The sequence below is a fragment of the Mirounga angustirostris genome, unplaced genomic scaffold, assembly GCF_029215605.1.
Source record: "Mirounga angustirostris isolate CCGP_5_RB_7025 unplaced genomic scaffold, mMirAng1.0.hap1 SCAF_8, whole genome shotgun sequence".
Lineage (NCBI taxonomy): Eukaryota > Metazoa > Chordata > Mammalia > Carnivora > Phocidae > Mirounga > Mirounga angustirostris.
This window is the reverse complement of record NW_026991716.1, coordinates 138,688,117-138,708,351: the sequence shown is the minus strand read 5'-3', so window position 1 is coordinate 138,708,351 and position 20,235 is coordinate 138,688,117. Positions and strand designations below refer to the sequence as shown.

Sequence of the window (20,235 nt, the reverse complement as noted above, 5' to 3'; positions counted from 1 at the left end):
ATAATAAAATGAGAATGTGTGTGAATCATTTTATAAGTTGTAAAGTACTACAAAACGGTAAAACCTGGGCTTTGGGTATTTTTAAGGTTGAATGCTAAAAATGTCAGGCATTACAGAGAGAGAAAATGAAAAGACAACACCCTAGGGCAAAGGAAGGCATGCATGCACCCACGTACACACATACACATGCACACGCACGCGGACACACGGGCCGGACCTCAGAGACAGACTCTTAGCACAAAGACCAGGTCTCTGTCTCTCCAGGGACCTTCCTGTCCTTCAGACTGCTTCCTTTTTTTCTGGACCCGTCACTCTAGGAAGAGCCCGCACTGAGCCCCGGCTGAGCACTTCCTGGGCCTCAGCCTCTCCCATGGGCCCTCTCCCCTCTCTCTAGAAGCCTCCCCAGCCTGGTGTTCACACTGGGGGACACAATCCGCCAGGCTACCTGAGCTCTCTTACCTCAGCTCCAGCCAGAGCTCAGCCCTCCTCCCAGACACCTTCCCAGAGTCCCCTCATCCTCAGCGGTCCGGCTCTGGAACACCTGCCCAGGGGGTGGAGGGCGGGCCCCCCTCTATGGCTTCTGGATCCAGAGGGGGTTAGGAATCCCGGCCAGCCTGCTAGAAAAGGGCCAGAGGTAGACCCCTCACCCTAATTTGCTAGTCTATATCCTGTGTAACAGACAGAACCTCACACACATACCCCACATACACACCATGCACCCCCCTCTCTCCCCCCCACACCACACCCCACATACACATACACCACATGCCACCCTCACACCCCCACGCCCCTCACACACCCCACATACACACCCCACACCAGAGACTGTTTCTTCTCCTCCCAAGGAGAACATTCCCTGGCAAGCCTCATTTCCTCTTCAGCAGGAAGAGGGGACATGGCTGCAGAGCACCCCCTCATTCACCAGATGGCGCTAAATCCTTAAGGGAAAAGATACTTTGCAAGAACCTGTGGCCAAAAGGAAATGACGAGGGGGTGGCGGGGGGAGCATTTGCCCCTTTGGACGGACCACAGGGACAGGAGAATCAAAGGACTGTTTTCACAGGAGCGGCATTTCTGAGGGAAGTGCAGATGTGAAAAACTAAGAGCTGACTACTGGCTGCTATAAATCCTTCACTCGTTGATAGATTAACAATGTGGGGGGGGATATATATTGTCATCTGCAGGAGGGCTCATTGACCGTTTGTGGGGCAAAATGGTTCATCTGCTCTATCTGATTACCTCCAATCAAATGAAGCCCTTGCCCAACGCAAGCACAAAAGGATAGCACATTTAAATTGCTCACTGCTGTTTTCCAAATTTTCATTTCGTTTCTCTCAGCAAGATCCACTTGTGCATCTCTCGTCTGCCCGGCCTTGTTCTGTGAGGAATCGAAGGCAAGGCAGAATGGTTTTGAAGTCAAACAGATTTGGTCTTGAAAATGAGTTTCAGCCACGGCAAGCCGTAACGGTTACTTTCTGTAACCCTGGGCTAGGCAGCGGAGCCCAACTGGTCTGGCAAACACTAGTCTAGTTGTTGCTGTGAACGCATTTTTAGATTTCACCAACACTACACTTCTGGGTGTTTATTTATTTCTTTAAGTAAAGCAGATACCCATAATGTGGGTGGGCCTCGTCCAATCAGTTGAGGGCCTTAAGAGCAAAGATGGAGGTTTTCCAGAGAAGAAGCAAATCTGCCTGAAGACTGTTAACAGGAACTCTGCCAGCCTGCCCTACAAATACTGAACTGGCCAGCTCAAACAATCCCATGAGCCAGTTCCTTAAAATGAATCTGTATATTTTACACATGCATATATATATCCTGTTGGTTCAGTCTCCCTGGAGAATCTTGACCGATACATTAGTTGTGGTCATTATTAAGTGAATCATGTAACCTTGCAAAGCTATGCTTTGCTCGCCTGTAATGTGATATTGTAAAAATCAGGAGGCTTTATTGAAATGATGCACGCACAATGCCTAGCTCAGAGCCTGACAAATCAGTGAGCAGGATGAGGCAGTTCTGTCCTCATCCATCCCCATCCCAGTGTACACACTCTCTGTAGGATCACATCAGGCTGGGGAGACTAGGCAGACCCCCTTGACACAGCTTGTCCTCGGGCCCCACCCCAGACCTGATTCAGAAGCTGGGCTGGCGCTGTTGGGAGGACGCGCAGCGATTTGCGTTTCAAGGAGCCATCCAGGTGATGCTGATACGTGCAGGTCTGAGCAGCACTCTTCTGCCGATGTAAGCGCCACAAGGCAGGGATGGTTTGGTTTGTTGTTTGACCGTTTGTCATCCCTTTTGTTTGCTGATGCATCGCTAGGACCTGGGACAGTGCCTGGCACATCATAGGCGCCCGACATTTGCTTACGGAATGAATGGATTTCTGTGTCAGCTACAGCAAAAATAATAGCCTGCTTCATCCCAGAATAGCCTCAGTTGACATGGAGGACAGGCTGTGTGCACTGCTCTGGCTTCCTCTTCGCATCAGTGGTGCTTCCATATTCAAAATCCTGTCTACGTTGAAATTTTAGTTAATTACTTCGCTAAGCAAGCAGTGAACTAGAGACCTTCATTATCAAAAATACAAACTAGCTTATCTTCCTTGATCAAGTGTAGATGATTCCCCATTTGTCAACTTGTAATAATACTTGAACACAAAGCACTTTTAAATGTCCAATATATGATAGCTATTAATAATCTTGCTTCTTAATATTTATGTTGTTCCATTTCTTCATCAATCTCAAAATAGGCTAATAGACATTCTTTGCATTCCTTCCCCTCTGTGAAGCCCTGAAGGTCCCACGGGGCCGTACTATGGACATCTAATCCAACAGAGCTGCGTGTTACACATAGCACTCCTAGCAGAAATCGCCACTGGTATTGTCATCATCAAAAATCTTCTTCTAAATTTCATTTGAAAGTGTGGCCTGGGAAGTTTGGAACCCGTGGCAAGAGTGTAGCCTAGTGGCCTATAACATGCCTCAGCCGGACACTCTGTTACATCCTAGTACGCCAGTGAGTTCTTAAATACAGACATATATTCTGCATCTATATCTATATAGAAATGACTTCTAATATATTTATTCTAATTTGAAATTGTACATTATTAATAATAACGTGTATATATTACCCTAAAAGACACAGTAATCCTTTTTAAAATGTGAGAACAAAACAAATTTTGTCGTCACCTTTATTCCTGAAAGGTAAGGCAGTGTTCTGACTCACCAGCAGGGGGCGGACAGCTCACAAGAAATGGCCTTCAACTAGAACACCTGTTAGACTTCGCGGGGACTCTGGGGAAGTCGGGAAGGCTACCCTCTGCAGAGGTGGGAGTTGTCAGTAATTACATGGCAAGTGATATTATCTGGGCATTCAATTTCGATGAGACAGGTGACATTTCAAAGCTGGCATTTGCCTGAAAATATTCACATCTGAATTAAGCCAACAATGTTTTTAGTGATTAATGGCAATCTCATCCTTTCTGGAAAATAGATTTGAACTTGACTTTTAGAATTAGGATTTACTTTTCCAAGTGTTGTCTAAACAGATGTCACAAGTAAGTTTCCTAAAGCAGGAAAGACAACATGCATGTGAACAGTCTTTCCAGTTGTTCTTCTAACTTAGATATATATTAGCAGCAACTCCTAGGCACAAATTTTAAAACCACTTGAGGACCCTTTGATTTACTTGTATCGTTCAAAAGAGAGTTAAGGCCAATCCAGACTTTCAGCAGTCTTTTTAGTTTGTACAAACTCGCATAATCTGATATTCCCATCTCTATAAACCAGAGATGATGATGATGAAGGTGGTGGTGATGATGAAGGTAGTGATAATGATGAAGGTGGTGGTGATGATGAAGGTAGTGATGATGAAGGTGGTGCGGATGATGATGACAATGATGACAAAATAATAATGATTATGATCACAGGAAGCAGGAAGTTAGCATTCAGGTGTACCAGGCTTTGTACTAAATCTTTTGCCCATTTATCTTACTGACTCACACTAACCCTGTGAAGTATATATACCACATTCATCATACTTACAGATGAGCAGAGACGGAGTTTGGCCACCTGTCCAGGTACACAGCAAGGAAAGAATGAAGCTGGGGCTTAACTCAGGCATGATATTTCAAAGCCCCAGTCTGAGCCACGTCTGATACAGACACCTCTAAATGTTCACTTAAAGTTTTTCACCATATAGGGGCACCTGGGTGGCTCAGGCAGTTGAGCGTCTGCCTTTGGCTCAGGTCATGATCCCCGGGTCCTGAGATCGAGCCCCCATCGGGCTCCCTGCTCTGCAGGGAGCCTGCTTCTCCCTCTGCCTCTGCCTGCCTGCTCCCTCTGCTTGTGTTCTCTCTCTTTCTTTCAAATAAATAAAGAAAATCTCTTTAAAAAAAATTTTTCCACCTTATAAACAAAAACCATGGTTCCCTCTTGAGCCATAGATTGGCTATCAGGCCAACGTTTTACCCGGCTAATGCAATTTTGAAGATACATAGGAAAATGCAGGAAATTGCTGTTTTTAGCCATCTAATATGTAAGAAGAGAGACTCGTCCCATCCCCTCCCACCCCCACTGCACACACACACCGTCCTTTCTCTTGATGGGCGAGCAATAAGCAGGCACAGAGATCTGTGCCATTAACCTAATTGTTACACTGCCCTGTATGAGACACAGCTAATCACATGTACGCACAATGATGCTGAATCAAACAAAACCGTCACCTGCTAGCAACACAATAACAAGGCCCTGCTTTGTGGCTCAAGACTGAAGTCATAACAAAGTTTATCCAACCAACCAAGGGAGATGGTCCCCCAACCGCCCTGCACCTCACGATCCCCCCACACTGTTCTTAAAGATTCAAATCCAGAACGACTGAATTCAAATCTCCAGGGGGTGAGCACGAGAATCTATTTTTTTTTAAAGATTTTATTTATTTATTTGACAGAGAGAGACACAGCGAGAGAGGGAACACAAGCAGGGGGAGAGGGAGAGGGAGAAGCAGATTTCCCGCAGAGCAGGGAGCCCGATACGGGGCTCGATCCCAGGACCCTGGGATCATGACCTGAGCCAAAGGCAGACGCTTAACGACTGAGCCACCCAGGTGCTCCGAGAATCGTATTTTTAAAAAACTCTCCGTGGTCCTGAAGCTGTGGGCATCTGGCCACTGCTTGCAGTCATTCCAGAGGGATTTGAACAGCAGTATCAAAGATGCTCCTAAAGGATGCTAAGCCAAGACGTGCTCATGTCCTTAGAAAGGGCTTGATAACAGCCCTTTTCCCTGGGAATTGTTAGTCCAGGGTCTAACACAAACTGTCACTTGAGCCCTGGTAGCCCACTGGAAGGATGGTCCCGGACTGTGTTACTTGGTTCCCCAATGTCAGTTAGGGCTGTAGCCGTGATGTGGGTCTCTGGCTGTCCTCCTTCCATGCGGATCCAACAGGTGAAGCCAGGAAGCAGCAAGAGTAACTTTGATGTGGCGCTGTGGGCCCCCCGAGGGCCTTCTCAGTGACTCTGTCCTGCCCAAGAGGAAGGAAGCCCAGAAGTGTAAGGTGCAGGGGGACACTCAGAGATAATAAGGACAAAGAGAAGGCATCGGCTTTGGCAGGTGGGGTCTCACTCGTGTCCTTTCTGGAACGGTCTCAAGAGGCCACGTGGAAGTGAGAGCCAGGCAGGTAGCAGTGGCCGCAAACAGCAGAAGAACCTGCGAGCGGTCGTGAAGGAAGCGGGAGCGTGAGGGGCTCCGTGGTGCTGGCGGGGGAAGCGAAGGTTTCTCCCTCTCGCCTGTTGGCTGCTCGTGACCTTGTCATGGCCTTCGGTCCCTTAGTCCTCTTCGTGGCATGTGACATCTAGCGGAAGAAACAAATTGTAGTGGCGAGAGCATGATGTGAAATCAGAGAGCTCAGAGTTTCCATTCTGGTTCTGCTGCTCATAGTCTGCATGACCTTGGGCACGTCCGGTGGTCTCTCGAAGCTGTGGTTTCTGCAGCAGAAACAATCGATAACCAAACCCGCCTTTCAGGGAAACTGCAGTTGCTAAATCAAAGATGGCCATAAAGCCCCTGACACAGAGAGCACCCTTCCTAATGTAAGAGCAACATTATCACCATTTCTTCCTCAAACCCTGGCCCTCCTGGCTCCAAGATGCTGGAGTAGCCAGCTTGCCCTCCCTCTGCACCTGCACACTGCAGTCTGCAAACCCACCCCCTCACAGTTGTCACCAAACAGTTTCTAGACACGGTTTTGTGTTAGCCCACACTGAAGTCGTATTCATAGACTCAGGGGGAAAACCAGCCAAAGGACAAGAGGGCTGCTTCCATGAGCATTTGAGGAGTGCAATGCCATATCATTTATTGGGAAAGGATTCTGCAATATGGTTTCTTAGTTATGCACAGAACTGCTTAATGCCTGGGGGCCGGGGGTAGGGGCGGGGAAGGCAATAACCTCTGCCACCAAAAAAAAAAAAAAAAAAAAATCATACCTTAGCAATTTTCTACGAGCTAACTTCTAATTTTCCAAGGCTCTAAAACATCTGGGCCCTAATCAGTGGTCAGCAGGTAGTCAGAGTTACCTCTCCCAGGAGACAGTTGGCTGAGTGTCAGGCAGTCTTCTCTCCTCTCTTCTTCTCCTCTCGCCATGAAACTAAAAAGCATTTCACACAGTCACCATTCTGCCTTGTTCCTGAGGTGCTGGGGGATTTCTCCTGCCCCAGGCTTTCTCCTCCTGTCTCACGTGGGCATTTCCACCACCCTGATGATGATTACACGTGGGCATTTCCACCACCGTGTCCTTGGCGTCTTGTCTCACATGTGCTCCTAAAGCACCTCCGTAGCTTCAGGCATCTGTCTGCCGAGTGGGCACTGAGGTCTCTCGACCCCCACTTCGGGTCCCCACACCTCCAGCTGCCGCGGGGATTTCTCCACCGGGCTGCCCAGCCAGGGACTGGACACCGTGGGCCAGTAGCACATCCTTTCCCCATACCACATCTCCTTCCCATGCATCACTCCTTAATTTGATAAGTGTCCCCACTCTAGTGCAGGGGGACTAGCCAGTGTCAGTGAGAGCCTGCCCCCATGCTGCTCCAGGCTTCAGACCGAAAGCCCTCCCCATGCTCCAGATCTGTCTGTGGCTCCACATTGGCTCCTGAAGGACCACACTGCAGTGGGAGCATGGAGGCTTAGGAAGCAAACAGATTTATGTCTGTCTTTCCAGCTATATCTCCTTGGGGAGGTGATACAACCTCTCGAGGCTCATTTTCTTCATCTGCAAGAGGACAGATAGCATTTGCATTATATCATGTGTGGGGTTATTGCAAGGATTAAAGGTGATAGATATGGTGTGTTTGGCACACAGTAGGTTCTCAATAAATGGCACCTCTTATTATAATAAAAACTACCTGTTTAAGACCGTTTGCAGTATGCCTACAACTTTCTGTGTTTCACCTGTAAAATAATGTCTGTGTCCCCTAACACTGCAGGCTTCTCTGACTCTCTCGCTGGTTTGCACATGACACCTGGAGCCCTCCTGAACAGGTGTCTTCCTTCGTTTCCTGCTCTGTTCACCATGATGGTTTATATAACATTTGTCACACCCCTAGTATGTAGTCAGGCCATTCCCTCTGTCTAACGTGGCCCCATTATGCCCCTCTTTATTTATTCAAATTCTGCCCATCACTTGTGAAAGCACCTGCTTGGATAGTCACTTCCATTGAGTCTTCTCCACCCTTCCAGAGTCCTCCGTGCGCCCTATTCCAAGAGACTCATGTATTCTTCCCTGGTATCGCTCCTAAACACCAGCTGCTCTCGTAAAGGGGCATATCACTGCTTGCGTCTTATCACCCCACTGGATTTTCACATTCCAAGACCAGAAGCCCGGTTTTCCAATGACCCTTGCCGCCGAGTGGTGTAGTCACTGGGTCAGTCCGTCCAGTGGTTTGGAGTGCCCGTTATGAGCTCAGCCAGCCCTAGGTACTGGGAAAAGGATGCTCAGGGATGCATGTTGGGCGGCATTTTCATTAGCCTGTGTTAAATGTGTCTGCTCTGAATGTTAGGTCTGAAGCCACAGAGCTTGTGACTTCCTCTTTTCACCTTTGCATCCCTGTGGGATTACACCTGATGTTATTATTTCAGATAGAATGACTTATTACTCATTCTCTCCCCTGACTTGTCTGAAATTTAATCTCATGGGTCATGCAGCCCCGACACCTAAATATTGAACCATGAAGCACTAAAGCCATAACTTGACATTTTATCAGTTTGTTAAACTCTCTTCTTATTGATCAGATTTGGTATCCAGAGTTTGTAACAAAATCGTGTGTATGTTTGTATGTGGTTGGGGTTGATCACTAGCCTCTATGAATTGAGAGATTTACTATATCACCCCCTAAATTTATAAAGTGTGATGATAATCTAGCCATCTTCTTGAGCTGATTGGTGTCACAGATGCACCCCTCACAGACAGAGCCTAGAACTAGGTTCCTAGTTCTAGGGACTAGGGTTCTCTTTTCTCACATTCTCTCAGCCCTGCTCCTTGGCCAGCCCATTTTGTCTTTCTTGTTCTTCACCTCCAGATACAATATAGTAGGCCTTGCTCCCCAATAACGAGAGTGGACAGGAAGTAGGGAGTTACAGCAACCAGAAAACATATGGTGATCCTCCACGGAGGGAAGCGTCAGCCAGCCAATGAGCCTTCACTGAGCACTCGCTGTGTATCAGTCAGAGTTCAGGACACCAGCCCTGCTGCTGGCAGAGGAAACCCTAGATTAGATGGTTAATGAGCACAACACCCAATGACCTATCATCCCAGCCAGGATACTTCGGAGACAGAAGGGCATTTTATAATTTCGCTAGGACAATAGATATAGACCAGTTTTATCCTAGGTGTTTTAAAGGATAGGGTTTTTTTCCTCAGGTGTCTGAAGCCCAGCAGATTAGGAAGTGACTGCCATGAGAAAGATAGTGTGTTCCTCCCAGATCCAGATCCCAAGAGGAGGGTCCGGTGACACCCTACAGGGCCACTCGGGGGCTGGAGGGGAACACCGGGGCTGGTCAGGAGGCAGAGGGAGCAGGGAAAACATGGGCAAGAACCTTTACTGTGGTTTCCATGGGAAGGAATGGGTGAGGCAGGGCGAACAGGCTTTGGATCAGCTGGTTTGAACAATTTCACTGGGCTCTGGGCTACAGGAGCTGTCCCTAGTTGTCTGGTACCTGGCCCAGGTGTGATTAGGACAGGGGAATGGTGGCCAGGAGTGCGAGAGCCCGTTAGAGGAGGTAGCTGGGGGTGCGGGTGCGGGCTTTGCATTAGTTGGTTCGCATGTGAAGGGCATGCTGGAGTTGTTTACTGTCTCGGGGGATTAGCTAGCCCTGGGAGGGGCAGTCCCTCCGGTGTCCGTGAGGCCCCACAGGTCAAAGCCTCAGAATAAAATAATGTCACAGACACAAGGCAAACCAGGACGCATGGTCATCCTATCAATAGGAGAAGTTTGTCCTCTGGGCCCCCTCCCCCCACCCCTCTCGGTACCGCATCCCGCCCATTGGCCTGCCTAGGGCCCTTCTCCCCCTCAGCATCCTGGGAAAGTGCAGGGTCCCTTTGCAGCAGCCCATGCTTGGCCCAGGAGGTGCCACCTAAGGCTCCAGATCCTGACTGGCCCCTCGAATGAGTAATAGAAGTTTCGGTGTTTCTAATGCTGTAGAAACTGTCCACGCATTTAAAATAAAGAAGAGGTGTGCTTTCTCCCATTACGCAAAAGTCTTCAAAACCCAGAGTCTGGAAAGGAAATGCTGACAAAGCAAAACCTTGAAGGTGAAAACAGAAATTGCTGCTCTAGCATGTTCCTTTCCCCTCTTGTACCATGAATCAAAACCTCCTTAGCTACCTCCCACTCCGAGGAGATACCGCAGGCCGACTGGCGGATCCATCTCCATTCACTCTAGTGTGCAAATGGTTACACAAGAAGTATTTGGTTACTCCTTCCAGGTGTGGAGTTTGCAGTACCCTATCCCAAGGGGATGGGGATGCTGGGTGCACAGCCCTTTGGGAGCAGTTCTTGTGCATACCTGCTGGACTTCAAGTCCCACGCACCCGTTCTTATTCTCCATGCTCTGGGGATCAGAAAAGAAAACAGAGAAAACTGGTATTTTGAGAGGAAATTATTTCTCTTCGCATGCCATAATTTTTATCCTTCTCCGAAAGATCAAGCATATCAGTATAAATCCAGTTTTCTGGTTCTTTTTTTTTTTTTAAGATTTTATTTATTTATTTGACAGAGAGAGACACAGCGAGAGAGGGAACACAAGCAGGGGGAGTGGGAGAGGGAGAAGCAGGCTCCCCACAGAGCAGGGAGCCCGATGCGGGGCTCGATCCCAGGACCCTGGGATCATGACCTGAGCCGAAGGCAGTCACTTAACCAACTGAGCCACCCAGGCGCCCCAGTTTTCTGGTTCTTAATTATCCTTCAATAATGTGCTATTGATAGTCTCTGAGGCTTCTTGAAGTTACTCTCTGAATCTTTTTCTTGGGCGGAGCATAAGATCCTTTATCAAAATAAACATGTTATTCACCCAGCTGAAAATGCTTTTTTATTTTTAAATATTTTATTTATTTGAGAGAGAGTATGTGTGTGTGCACGAGTTGGGGGGTTGCAGAGAGGCAGAAGGAGAGGTAGAAGCAGACTCCCAGCTGAGCAGGGAGCCTGGTTCGGGGCTCGATCCAGGACCACAAGATCGTGACCTGAGCAGAACGCTGACGCTTAACAGACTGAGCCACCCAGGTACCACTGAAAATGCTTTTATTTTGGCAACATGTCAAACATTTATATATGCACATGTCCAGAGGCAGAAACTTCCACCCAGGGGAATTCTGCTGAGCAATCCTCATGAGAAGTACAGACTCCTCTATAAGAACATATATCTCAAGGTTGTTTAGACTGATAAGGAGCCACCCACATTTTGTGATTGAGGAAACTGGATGCATTCAGACCCTGGAAAATAATGAAAACTAAAATTCTACACACACACACACACACACACACACACACATACATCTACAAATGATATGGGGAAAGGTTCATGATGTATTTTAAAGGAAAAATGGGCTATAAAAGATAATATGTATAGTATATGTAAAATTTTTAAAAGACTGAAAATATATGCATAAAAATGTAGACAGTGATTATATCTGGTGAGGGACTGCAGATGATTTTTATCATTCTTTAATCCTTTTCTTCATCTCTCAAAATTTTATTAATGAATATGTACATTTTGAAATGAGATTTTTGAAATATACCTTTAAATAGTGATTGCAATCATATAGTGGTAGCAAAAATGAGAAAATTAGAAACTTATTTTACTGTAATTTCCACATACATATTTAAATTAACATTTGGGTTTGAATATGAAAATTAAACACATTATATATGTACATACATAATATATTATAACGCAGTATTTTAAGCCCACACAATTTAAGGAATAATGATTTCCGAGAAATAAAATGAACACACGTGCACCCCGCCCACCATAAGAAACAGAGCTTCACGTTGACCTCTGACATTTGGCCATGAGCCCTTAACCAGCCTGCCTCCCTTGTGCCCAACGTGACCACTGCCCCACCCTGTATATGAATCACCTTCTGTATGTGTTTAGATTTTTAACATGCCTTTATGTTATCTTGCTATCTAATGAGTGTTATTTAAAAGCACCAATATTTTTTATCACAAATTTGTTTCAACTTTATATAAAAGAAATAATATTGTATGTAGTTTTTGCAACTTGCTTTATATTCCTTCAACATTATGTTTTTGTTGTTTTATGACACTCAGTGTGCTGATGTGTATTCCTGAGTCCGTTCATTTTGAAGACTGTGTGGTATTTCATGGTTATAAATATGCCACAATTTATATTTCCAGCGAACTGTAGATGAATACATGGGTTGTTTATAATTTCTTGCTGTTACAGCCAGGATGCTGTAGACGTCCTTGTAACCACCTATCTCCTGGAGCAGGGACTCTGAATCTGAGATGCAAGAGTTCATGAATAGAATTCAGGGGTCCATTAACCTAGATGGGAAAAATTGCCTTGTATTTCCATTAACTCCTTACTAAAGTTCAATATTTCCTTTAATTATGAACACTGACCATAAACTAGAGTAATTTTAGCTACCTGTGACTCAATCCAATAGAAGTTACTTACGTTTTCATATCAAGTTACAGTTGTTGCAGATACCCTAAAACATCACTTATGTTCATCACAACCTCAAAATAATGGTAATTTTACATCAACCACTAGATCCTGCTAACAACACAGCACATACAGTACTATGCCAAAAAAATCTATTATTTAATAACGATATTTCAAGATAGTTGGTGTTCTTTGAATTTTATATTTTGCAATTTAAAACATTCTGAGAAGTCCCAAGACTGCCAAAGGGAACCATGGTACAAAAAGAAAAGTTAGGAACCCCACTCTAGACCAGGGGCAGGTATGGTAGGTCCAATAATGGCCCTTAATAGATAGATGCCTGCACCCTACTTCCTGGCCCCTAGGAATATGGTACCTTACCTGGCAGAAGGGACTTTGCAAATGTGATAAGGGGGTGATTCCTAGATGATGCAACTGGGTCCCATCTAATTGCATGAGCCCTCAAAAGAAGGGAAACTTTCCCAGATAAAGTCAGAGAGATGGGGTGGAAGAAGAGGCAGGAGAGATTCAAGCATAAGAAGGACTCCTCCTCCATCTTTGCGAGATTGTTGATGAAGGGAGCCAAGAGCCAGGGAATGCAGGCAGCCTCTAGAAGCTGAGAATGACCCCCAGTTGACAGCCAGCCAAGAAACAAATCCTCAGTCCTGCAGCTGCCTGAAGCTGAGTTAAATGAACGAACATGACTGTTCTGATAAAACTTTATTTACAGCATAATGGCAAACCAGATTTGGCCCATGGGCCATCCTTTACCAACCCTTTCTCTAGATTACAGTCCACTTCACACCTACTATGAATACTGAGCTCTTTGCAGTCATTTCTGCCACTTTATATTTTCTATAGCTTTCTATATTGCTATATTTCCATTTCTTGCCTTCTTTTTGATTTTTTGCTTTTTCCATTAATTCTATTTCTTCCTTGTTTAGAAGCAAAATACTTTCTCTTTTTTTAATGATTACACTGGAAATTTAAATATGTTTTAATGTAACAAAGTCAGTGACCCTCAGCCTAAATAATATAAGCACCTAGAAGCCACTGAATTCTTTTACTTGTATGCAATTCTTATCTAGCATTTTAGTTCTACCTTGATATTTTTAAACCAGTAAAGTGAACATGATTTTGATAGTTTTATATAGTCAATATTTGCTTTGATTTACCCACACAGAACCATTTCCTTTTCTCACAGTTTCTTCTTGTGACTCAGGTCTTCCTTTGGACTTTATCCTATTTGGTTGTTCCTTTAGTGAAGGTCTGTTGATGAGAAATACTCTGTATCTTATGTCTGAAAGTGTTTTTATTAATACTTATTTTGGAAATTATTTTTACTTATATGTCATTCTAAGTAGAATGGTACGCTTTTAGTACTTTGTGGATATTATACTACTGTCTGTTAGCATCCATGGGTTAAGAAATCTGCCATCAGAATAATTGTAACCTCTTTGTAGTTAATCTGTTTTCTTTGCCCCTCTGTCTTCAGTACTGTTTCTCCTGCATGCTGTCTATTATCTTGGTCTAGAACTCTAGAGAAGTGTTGTACCTTCTTGCTCTGTCCCCACTAACCCTTACTCTCCTTTTCATATTTTTTACTGTTCGCTCTCTGATCTGCAGTTTGTGTAATTTCTCCAGCTTCATCTTCCAGTTCACAAATTCTCCCATCATTTGTATCTAATTTGCTATGTAATCCATCAACTGAGTTTCTAATTTTAATCATTGGTTTCTTTGTGTTCAAAAAAATGCAAAAAAGCAAAGAAATAGGTTTCTTTTTCAAATCTGCCTGGTTAATTATAATAATCTCTTATGCCTTTACCAAATTTCTCATACTTTTATTTCTTTGAGCATATCAAACATACTTACTTTGTACTCCGTATCTGATCATTCCAATATCTACTGCTGGTCGGATTCTTCAGTTTTGTATTTCTGCCACTTTCACTCATGATAGCTTGTATAGCTCCCGTTCTAGGTAACTTTTTTTATTGTGATCTCGGGCTCTTTGGAATTTTATTTGCGTGTATTTTTTTTTTTTTTTTTGAAGTTTGGGTTTTTAAAGTGCGTTACTGTATAGAAAATAGTTTTGCTTCAGCCAGGTTCCTGGCTATGCTACCAGAGTATCCAGAATATTTCAGATTAACTTCCTAGCTCAGGTTCTTTTTATTCAGCTAATCAGTAGTATGAATTCTTTTCACAAAACCTTGTGTATGAGGCTTAGTGGTTAGGAATTCTCAGAGAGGCTTTGTCTGCCCAACCTGCCTCACCATAAGGCTGAAACCAGCACAAAGCTTTATTAATTCTTTATCAATTCTCTCTTCTGGGATCAGCTGAGGAGGTCACCCCTCAGGAGTCTAGGTTGTCTATATGTAATGGGAAAATTTGATTCCACTTCCACCTGCTCTGGCCCAGGTTTTCTCTGTCTGTACTCTTGGGGCCTGTAAAAAGCCAGACTCTGGGCAGCCTGAGACCAGGAAACTAGCCCCATCACAAGCCCCAGATTCCTCCCTCCCTTCACCAGGAGGATTTTCTCTTTCTTGTTCTAGCCATCAGGGATTTCCTTTCCTTTTCTACCAGATTAGCCATGCATTAAGCAAAGACTTTTCTTCCATATTTCATCCATCATTTTTAGATGTGGAGACCAGGGAGATATTGCACTCAGTGTATAATGTGCCATATTGCTGAAAAGCAACATTTTGAAATTAGTTTTTAGTAAGTAAAGTATATATGTCTCTGATCTAGATGCCCCAGTAAACAATTTTAAAGCCTCGCTTTACACTTACAAGCTCCTGGACCTTAAAAAGAAAACCTTGGAACGTATGGTTGGGGGATGTATTTGCTGTGTATCACTGAGGATTAGGCCCACACGTGAATCTGAGCTGAGCTGATTGGAAGATGTGTACTTAAGATCCAGACCTACTTACTAAATCTTGCAGCCCCTCTCATTAACCACAGCTTTATCACACTGCACTCTCAGCCACGAATGGCCTGTAAATTGTCCTGGGGCCAAAGGAAGTTCTCATACCTATGGTTGTTCTCAGGCATTAAACTTACTCCATTACATCCTAACAAAGTATTAACAAATCAGAGGACACCCTCTGAGTTATAAAGGAAGTCTTTTTTGTGAATGGGATTTCTTTAACAGAAAGAAATTTGCTTCTTCACCGCAAGAACCACCATCAGGATGCACCCCATTGCCCCACCTGGTTCTTGGGGTCTTATTCCCAGGTGATTATCATGTTTATGTCTGTGGGTTGTGTCATTTCTTCGTTCACTGAGCTGTAACATCCTGAGTGCCCACTGAGCACCGCCTGGGTACCGGGCACTGTGCCAGACCCTGGAGATGTGAGGACGCAGACGTTATCTTGGCTCTGGACAAATTCACTTTCCATTGGAAATAACAGAAATATAAACACTAATCACAATAAAAACCACTTAATACTGCAAGTGAGGTATAAACACAGTGATTTATGTCATGATGAGCACCGGGTGGTGGATGGAAGTGTCGAATCACTATACTGCACACCTGAAACTAATATGACACTATATGTTAACTATATTGGAATTAAAATTAAAAAATAGGTAAACACAGTTATTTGCATCATAATACACTGTTCTCTTTTTGAGATATAATTGATATGTAACATATTAGCTTTAGATGTACAACATTATGATAATATATATATATATATGTAGTGAAATGATTACCATAAGTTTAGTTAACATCCATCACCATACAGAGATACAAACTTTTTCCTTCTCATAAGAACTTTTAGGGTCTACTCTCTTTGCAACTTCCAAATATACACTACAGTATAGTTAACTACTTTCATTCCCCAAACCCACCTCTGGCCACCATCAGTCTGTTCCCTATCTGTGGGTTCAGGTTTAGATTCTGCATATAAGTGAGATCATATAGTATTTGTCTTTCTCTCTGACTTACTTCATTTGGCATAATGCCCTCAAGGTCTATCCGTGCCGTCACAAAGGGCACAAAGGGCAGGATACTGTTTTCCACAGCGTCTGGGCCAATTTACGTTCCCACCAACAGTGCACAAGAGCTCCCTTTTCTCCACATCTGCCAACATCTGTTCTCTTGTCTTTTTGGGACAGCCATTCTAACAGGTGTGAGGAGATAGCTCATCGTGGCTTTGATTTGCATTTCCCTGATGACGAGAGATGTGGAACACCTTTTTATGTACCTGTAGGCCATTTGTAGGCCTTCTTTGGAAAAATGTCTATTCAGATCCTCTGCCCATTTTTTTTTTAAATCAGATTGCTTGGTTTTATTCCTATTGAATTATCTGAGTTCTATATATATTTTGGATATTCACCTCTTGACAGATAAAAGATTTGCAAATATCGGGGTGCCTGGGTGGCTCAGGCGTTAAGCGTCTGCCTTTGGCTCAGGTCAGGATCCCAGGGTCCTGGGATCAAGCCCCGCATCGGGCTCCCTGCTCCACGGGAAGCCTGCTTCTCCCTCTCCCTCTCCCCCTGCTTGTATTCCCTCTCTCACTATGTCTCTCTCTGTCAAATAAATAAATAAAATCTTAAAAAAAAAAAAAAAAGATTTGCAAATATCTTCTCCCATTCAGCAAGTTGCCTCTTCAGGTTGCTGATGGTTTCCTTTGCTGTGCAGAAGCTTTTTAATTTGAAGGACTCCCACCTGTTTATTTTTGCTTTTGTTGCCTTTGCTTTTAGTGTCTTTACTGAGACTGAAAAACTTTAACATTTTAAAAGTATTTAGAATCTGATAGTGAAATGCTAAAAGTTGGATGCATACGCAGGGTGGAGGATTCTGCTCACCATATTCGGCACCTTCCCTAGGGACCTCCCTGCCCTGGGGTGACCAGACGATGACTACTTACTATAGCTGTTATCACTCTCATCCCTTAGAAAACCTGCTAAGCACGATGGTGCTGGGCAGAGTTTGATTCTCAAAGCACAATGCTATGCGTTAGAAACCTGTATGTGAGCATCTTTGGTTTGGGTTTCCATCCTTCAGGTTTTCCAAATTTTTTTTGAGAGAGAAAGAGAGCGCGTGCGCACACGAGCAGAGGGAGGGGAAGAGAGAGAAGACGACTCCCTGCTGAGCAGGGAGCCTCATGCAGGACTCGATCCCAGGACCCTGGGATCATGACCTGAACCAGAGGCAGAGGTTTAACCGACTGAGCCACCCAGCCGCCCCCAGGTTTTCCAAATTTTTACATTTAATAGGCACTGATGCTGCCATATCCAATGTAAGCATTCTGAACCTGGCACTTGACCTTTATTAGTTACTCAGAGGCCTCATTTGTAAAATAAGTTTGGTATCTTATTAGAAACCCCACCATTTTCTCTAGGTTATTGGGAGGAGCAACTGAAATAATAGAAGTCAAAGTGTAAAAAATGATGTTATAAATTTCTAAAGTATTATCATTATTATTTTTAGAGTAATATCAGAGTATTAGAGCATTTTATGTTATCTGAGTACTTTTAGTAGTTTCTTAACATAAAAATAGCTCTGGAGATGTTTTTAAATAGTCATTACAAGTTAATAAAATGACTTGCATGCTCGTATTAATTTTAAAGCACAGAAGAAAAAAATTTTCTTTGACTACTCTAGAGGCCAAAATGGAAGGATTCTGTTTGGATTAACATGTTGGAACATATTTAAATATAGACCTAGACTACAATTTTTTTGTACTGAATCCAAAAATATACCATTCTTTTTCTGCCCATGTCATTCAATACTGAAGTAAGCTTAAGAGATTGCAGGGTCTGAGTGATTAGACAGGAGCAGAATGAATATCTATGTGGTTGCATGAAACCTCTCCTCCTCTTCGTGCTAAGAGTCAGGAATAACTCAGTTCTGTAACAATAATAATATTAGCAAACATTTCTGAGAGCTTGCCATGTGATAGATCCTGAGGTAATTCATATGATCACTTAACAACGGGCATCAGATACTAGTTCCAAGCCTTTCAAGAAATTCACTCAACCCCTGCTGCCCCCAATGCACTAGGCACTATTTATTTCCATCTAAGAGATGAGAACTTTCAGAGAGGTGACAGAGGGTCTTACAGTCCCCCACCTGGACGGGGCTGGGGTTGGAGCCCAGGCAGCTGTCCCCGGACCCACAGTCTTCACCCCTGGCTCTTCCCAACGCCCTCTGCCTTCTGGCTCATGTCAACTTCGTTCTCTTCTTCTGGATCCTGTCCCTTCTGTGACAACACTTGGAGTGCCCCATTCTCCAGGTGGGAGGATGAAGGATAACAAGAAGTAGAAGAACCTTGAAACGTCCCACTTACCAGCTTTGGGCAACTGTTGAACCGACCTAATCCTCGATGTGAAGGAAACACTAGTACACTCCCCTGACGAAGCATCGAAGGAAGAAGAGTCCGTAGGGTCTTTATCACTTGCCTGCATGTTTCACACCTGATAGACGCTCTTCATCACAATTATTCAAAACAACCAAAAAAAGGATCTCGCACTATAAAATCAAGCCATGTTTCCTCAACTTGTAAGCAAAGGCCACGTGTCCGGTGCATGTCAGGCCTTGTCCACCACTCATCAGGTGAGTTTATGTTTGAGCTTCTTGCCTGAAGGCACTCCCAGTGCTAAGAATTTCTTGGACCAGTGTCTCAAAAGAACCTACACGTCAACCCCAAAATAAAGATCTGAGTTTCAACTCTTTCTGTCTTTATTCTGCAGGCTTACAGAGTTGATGAGAAGGCTGCGGAGCAAGCTCGGTGGGAAGAGGCCTCCAAAGAAACAATCAAGAAAACCACCAAGCCTTGTCCCCGTTGCCATGTGCCTGTTGAAAAAAATGGTGAGTCTGGGCTACGGAAAAAGTGAGGATTTGGTGAGCTCTCCTTGGAGAGCACGAGCTGTGTGGTTACTCTAGGAACTCTAGGAGGATGTGTAACTGAGGAGCTCAGCACTCAGGGAATTTAGAGCCATTGGCCAGAATGCAAATCTCAGCTCTCCCAGGTTAAGTTTTTTAACTGCCTAAGCCTGAGATCCTCCTCTCTCAAGTAGAGATGAAAACAGAAGCTGCCTCACAACAGTAGAACCGTGAGATGTCGTGCATGGCGGATACTCAGCCAAGTGCCTGGCTTAGACAATCAATAACCACTAACTGCCCTTATTAGTAGTAGTTATTAACAGTGTTAGACACTTTGTATCTGGTAAGTTGTCCACTGGTGTAGCCGAAAATATAGATATTAGGGAAACTTCCCAGCCGAATGTTTCTCAGTATTCTGCTATCCAGAGTTACTCAGTAGGGAAAGGGTTACCAGGTGACTCCTGTTGGACGTCCCTCTTGGGTAGTAACAACAACACAAATAATTAACTTGTATTGAGCATATACTGGATGCTTATCCTAAGTTCCCTATAAATATCAGATCATCTAACACTCACAGAAATCACAATATATTCACAATCTACATTAGCAATTCATAATTCCTTTTGTAAAGAAATCTGTTTAATTTTGTTTAATTACCTGGTTCCCAAATTTTTTGGCCATGAAATTCTTTTTTTTTTTTTTTCCCCTATCACACCCATTTATATACCTTTGAACACCAGCATGCACTTGGGGCTTTGGTTTCTCCATCCTTGCTGTGGGAGATTTAGTGCCTTATATTATTATGACGCTTGCCTGCTTCATTAAAATATCCTTTACATGCCTATGTTTCTCAGTACACCTATTCCTTTAGCCTTTTACTAACCACTCTCTAAATTTTAAGAATGTAAAGTGACCATTTGGAGATGCCTCTGGATTAACGGACATTAACTGCAGTCAGTGTTTTAGGAGCCCACCTGTAGGCCCTGCTTTGTGTGGGTGAACAGGCTTAGAAACGCGGGATCCATATTTGAACGGCTCTCTTCTTTTTTTTTTTTTTTTAAGATTTTATTTATTTATTTGAGAGAGAGAGCACATGAGAGGGGGGAGGGTCAGAGGGGGAAGCAGACCCCCCGCTGAGCAGGGAGCCCGATGCGGGACTCGATCCAGGGACTCCAGGATCATGACCTGAGCCGAAGGCAGTTGCTTAACCAACTGAGCCACCCAGGCGCCCA

The 20,235-nt window shown here is 44.2% G+C and overlaps 1 protein-coding gene across 4 annotated transcripts in view; it reads left to right on the top strand.

The window, feature by feature from the left end:
* PRKN (parkin RBR E3 ubiquitin protein ligase) overlaps window positions 1-20,235 on the top strand; it is a 1,287,790-nt gene that overhangs the window by 1,242,722 nt on the left and 24,833 nt on the right. For all 4 annotated transcript variants that reach the window (XM_064598332.1, XM_045865856.3, XM_045865855.1 and 1 more), the window contains exon 11: window positions 18,871-18,988. In XM_064598332.1, coding sequence (XP_064454402.1) covers window positions 18,871-18,988 — 118 coding nt within the window. The remainder of the gene's footprint in view (window positions 1-18,870; window positions 18,989-20,235) is intronic.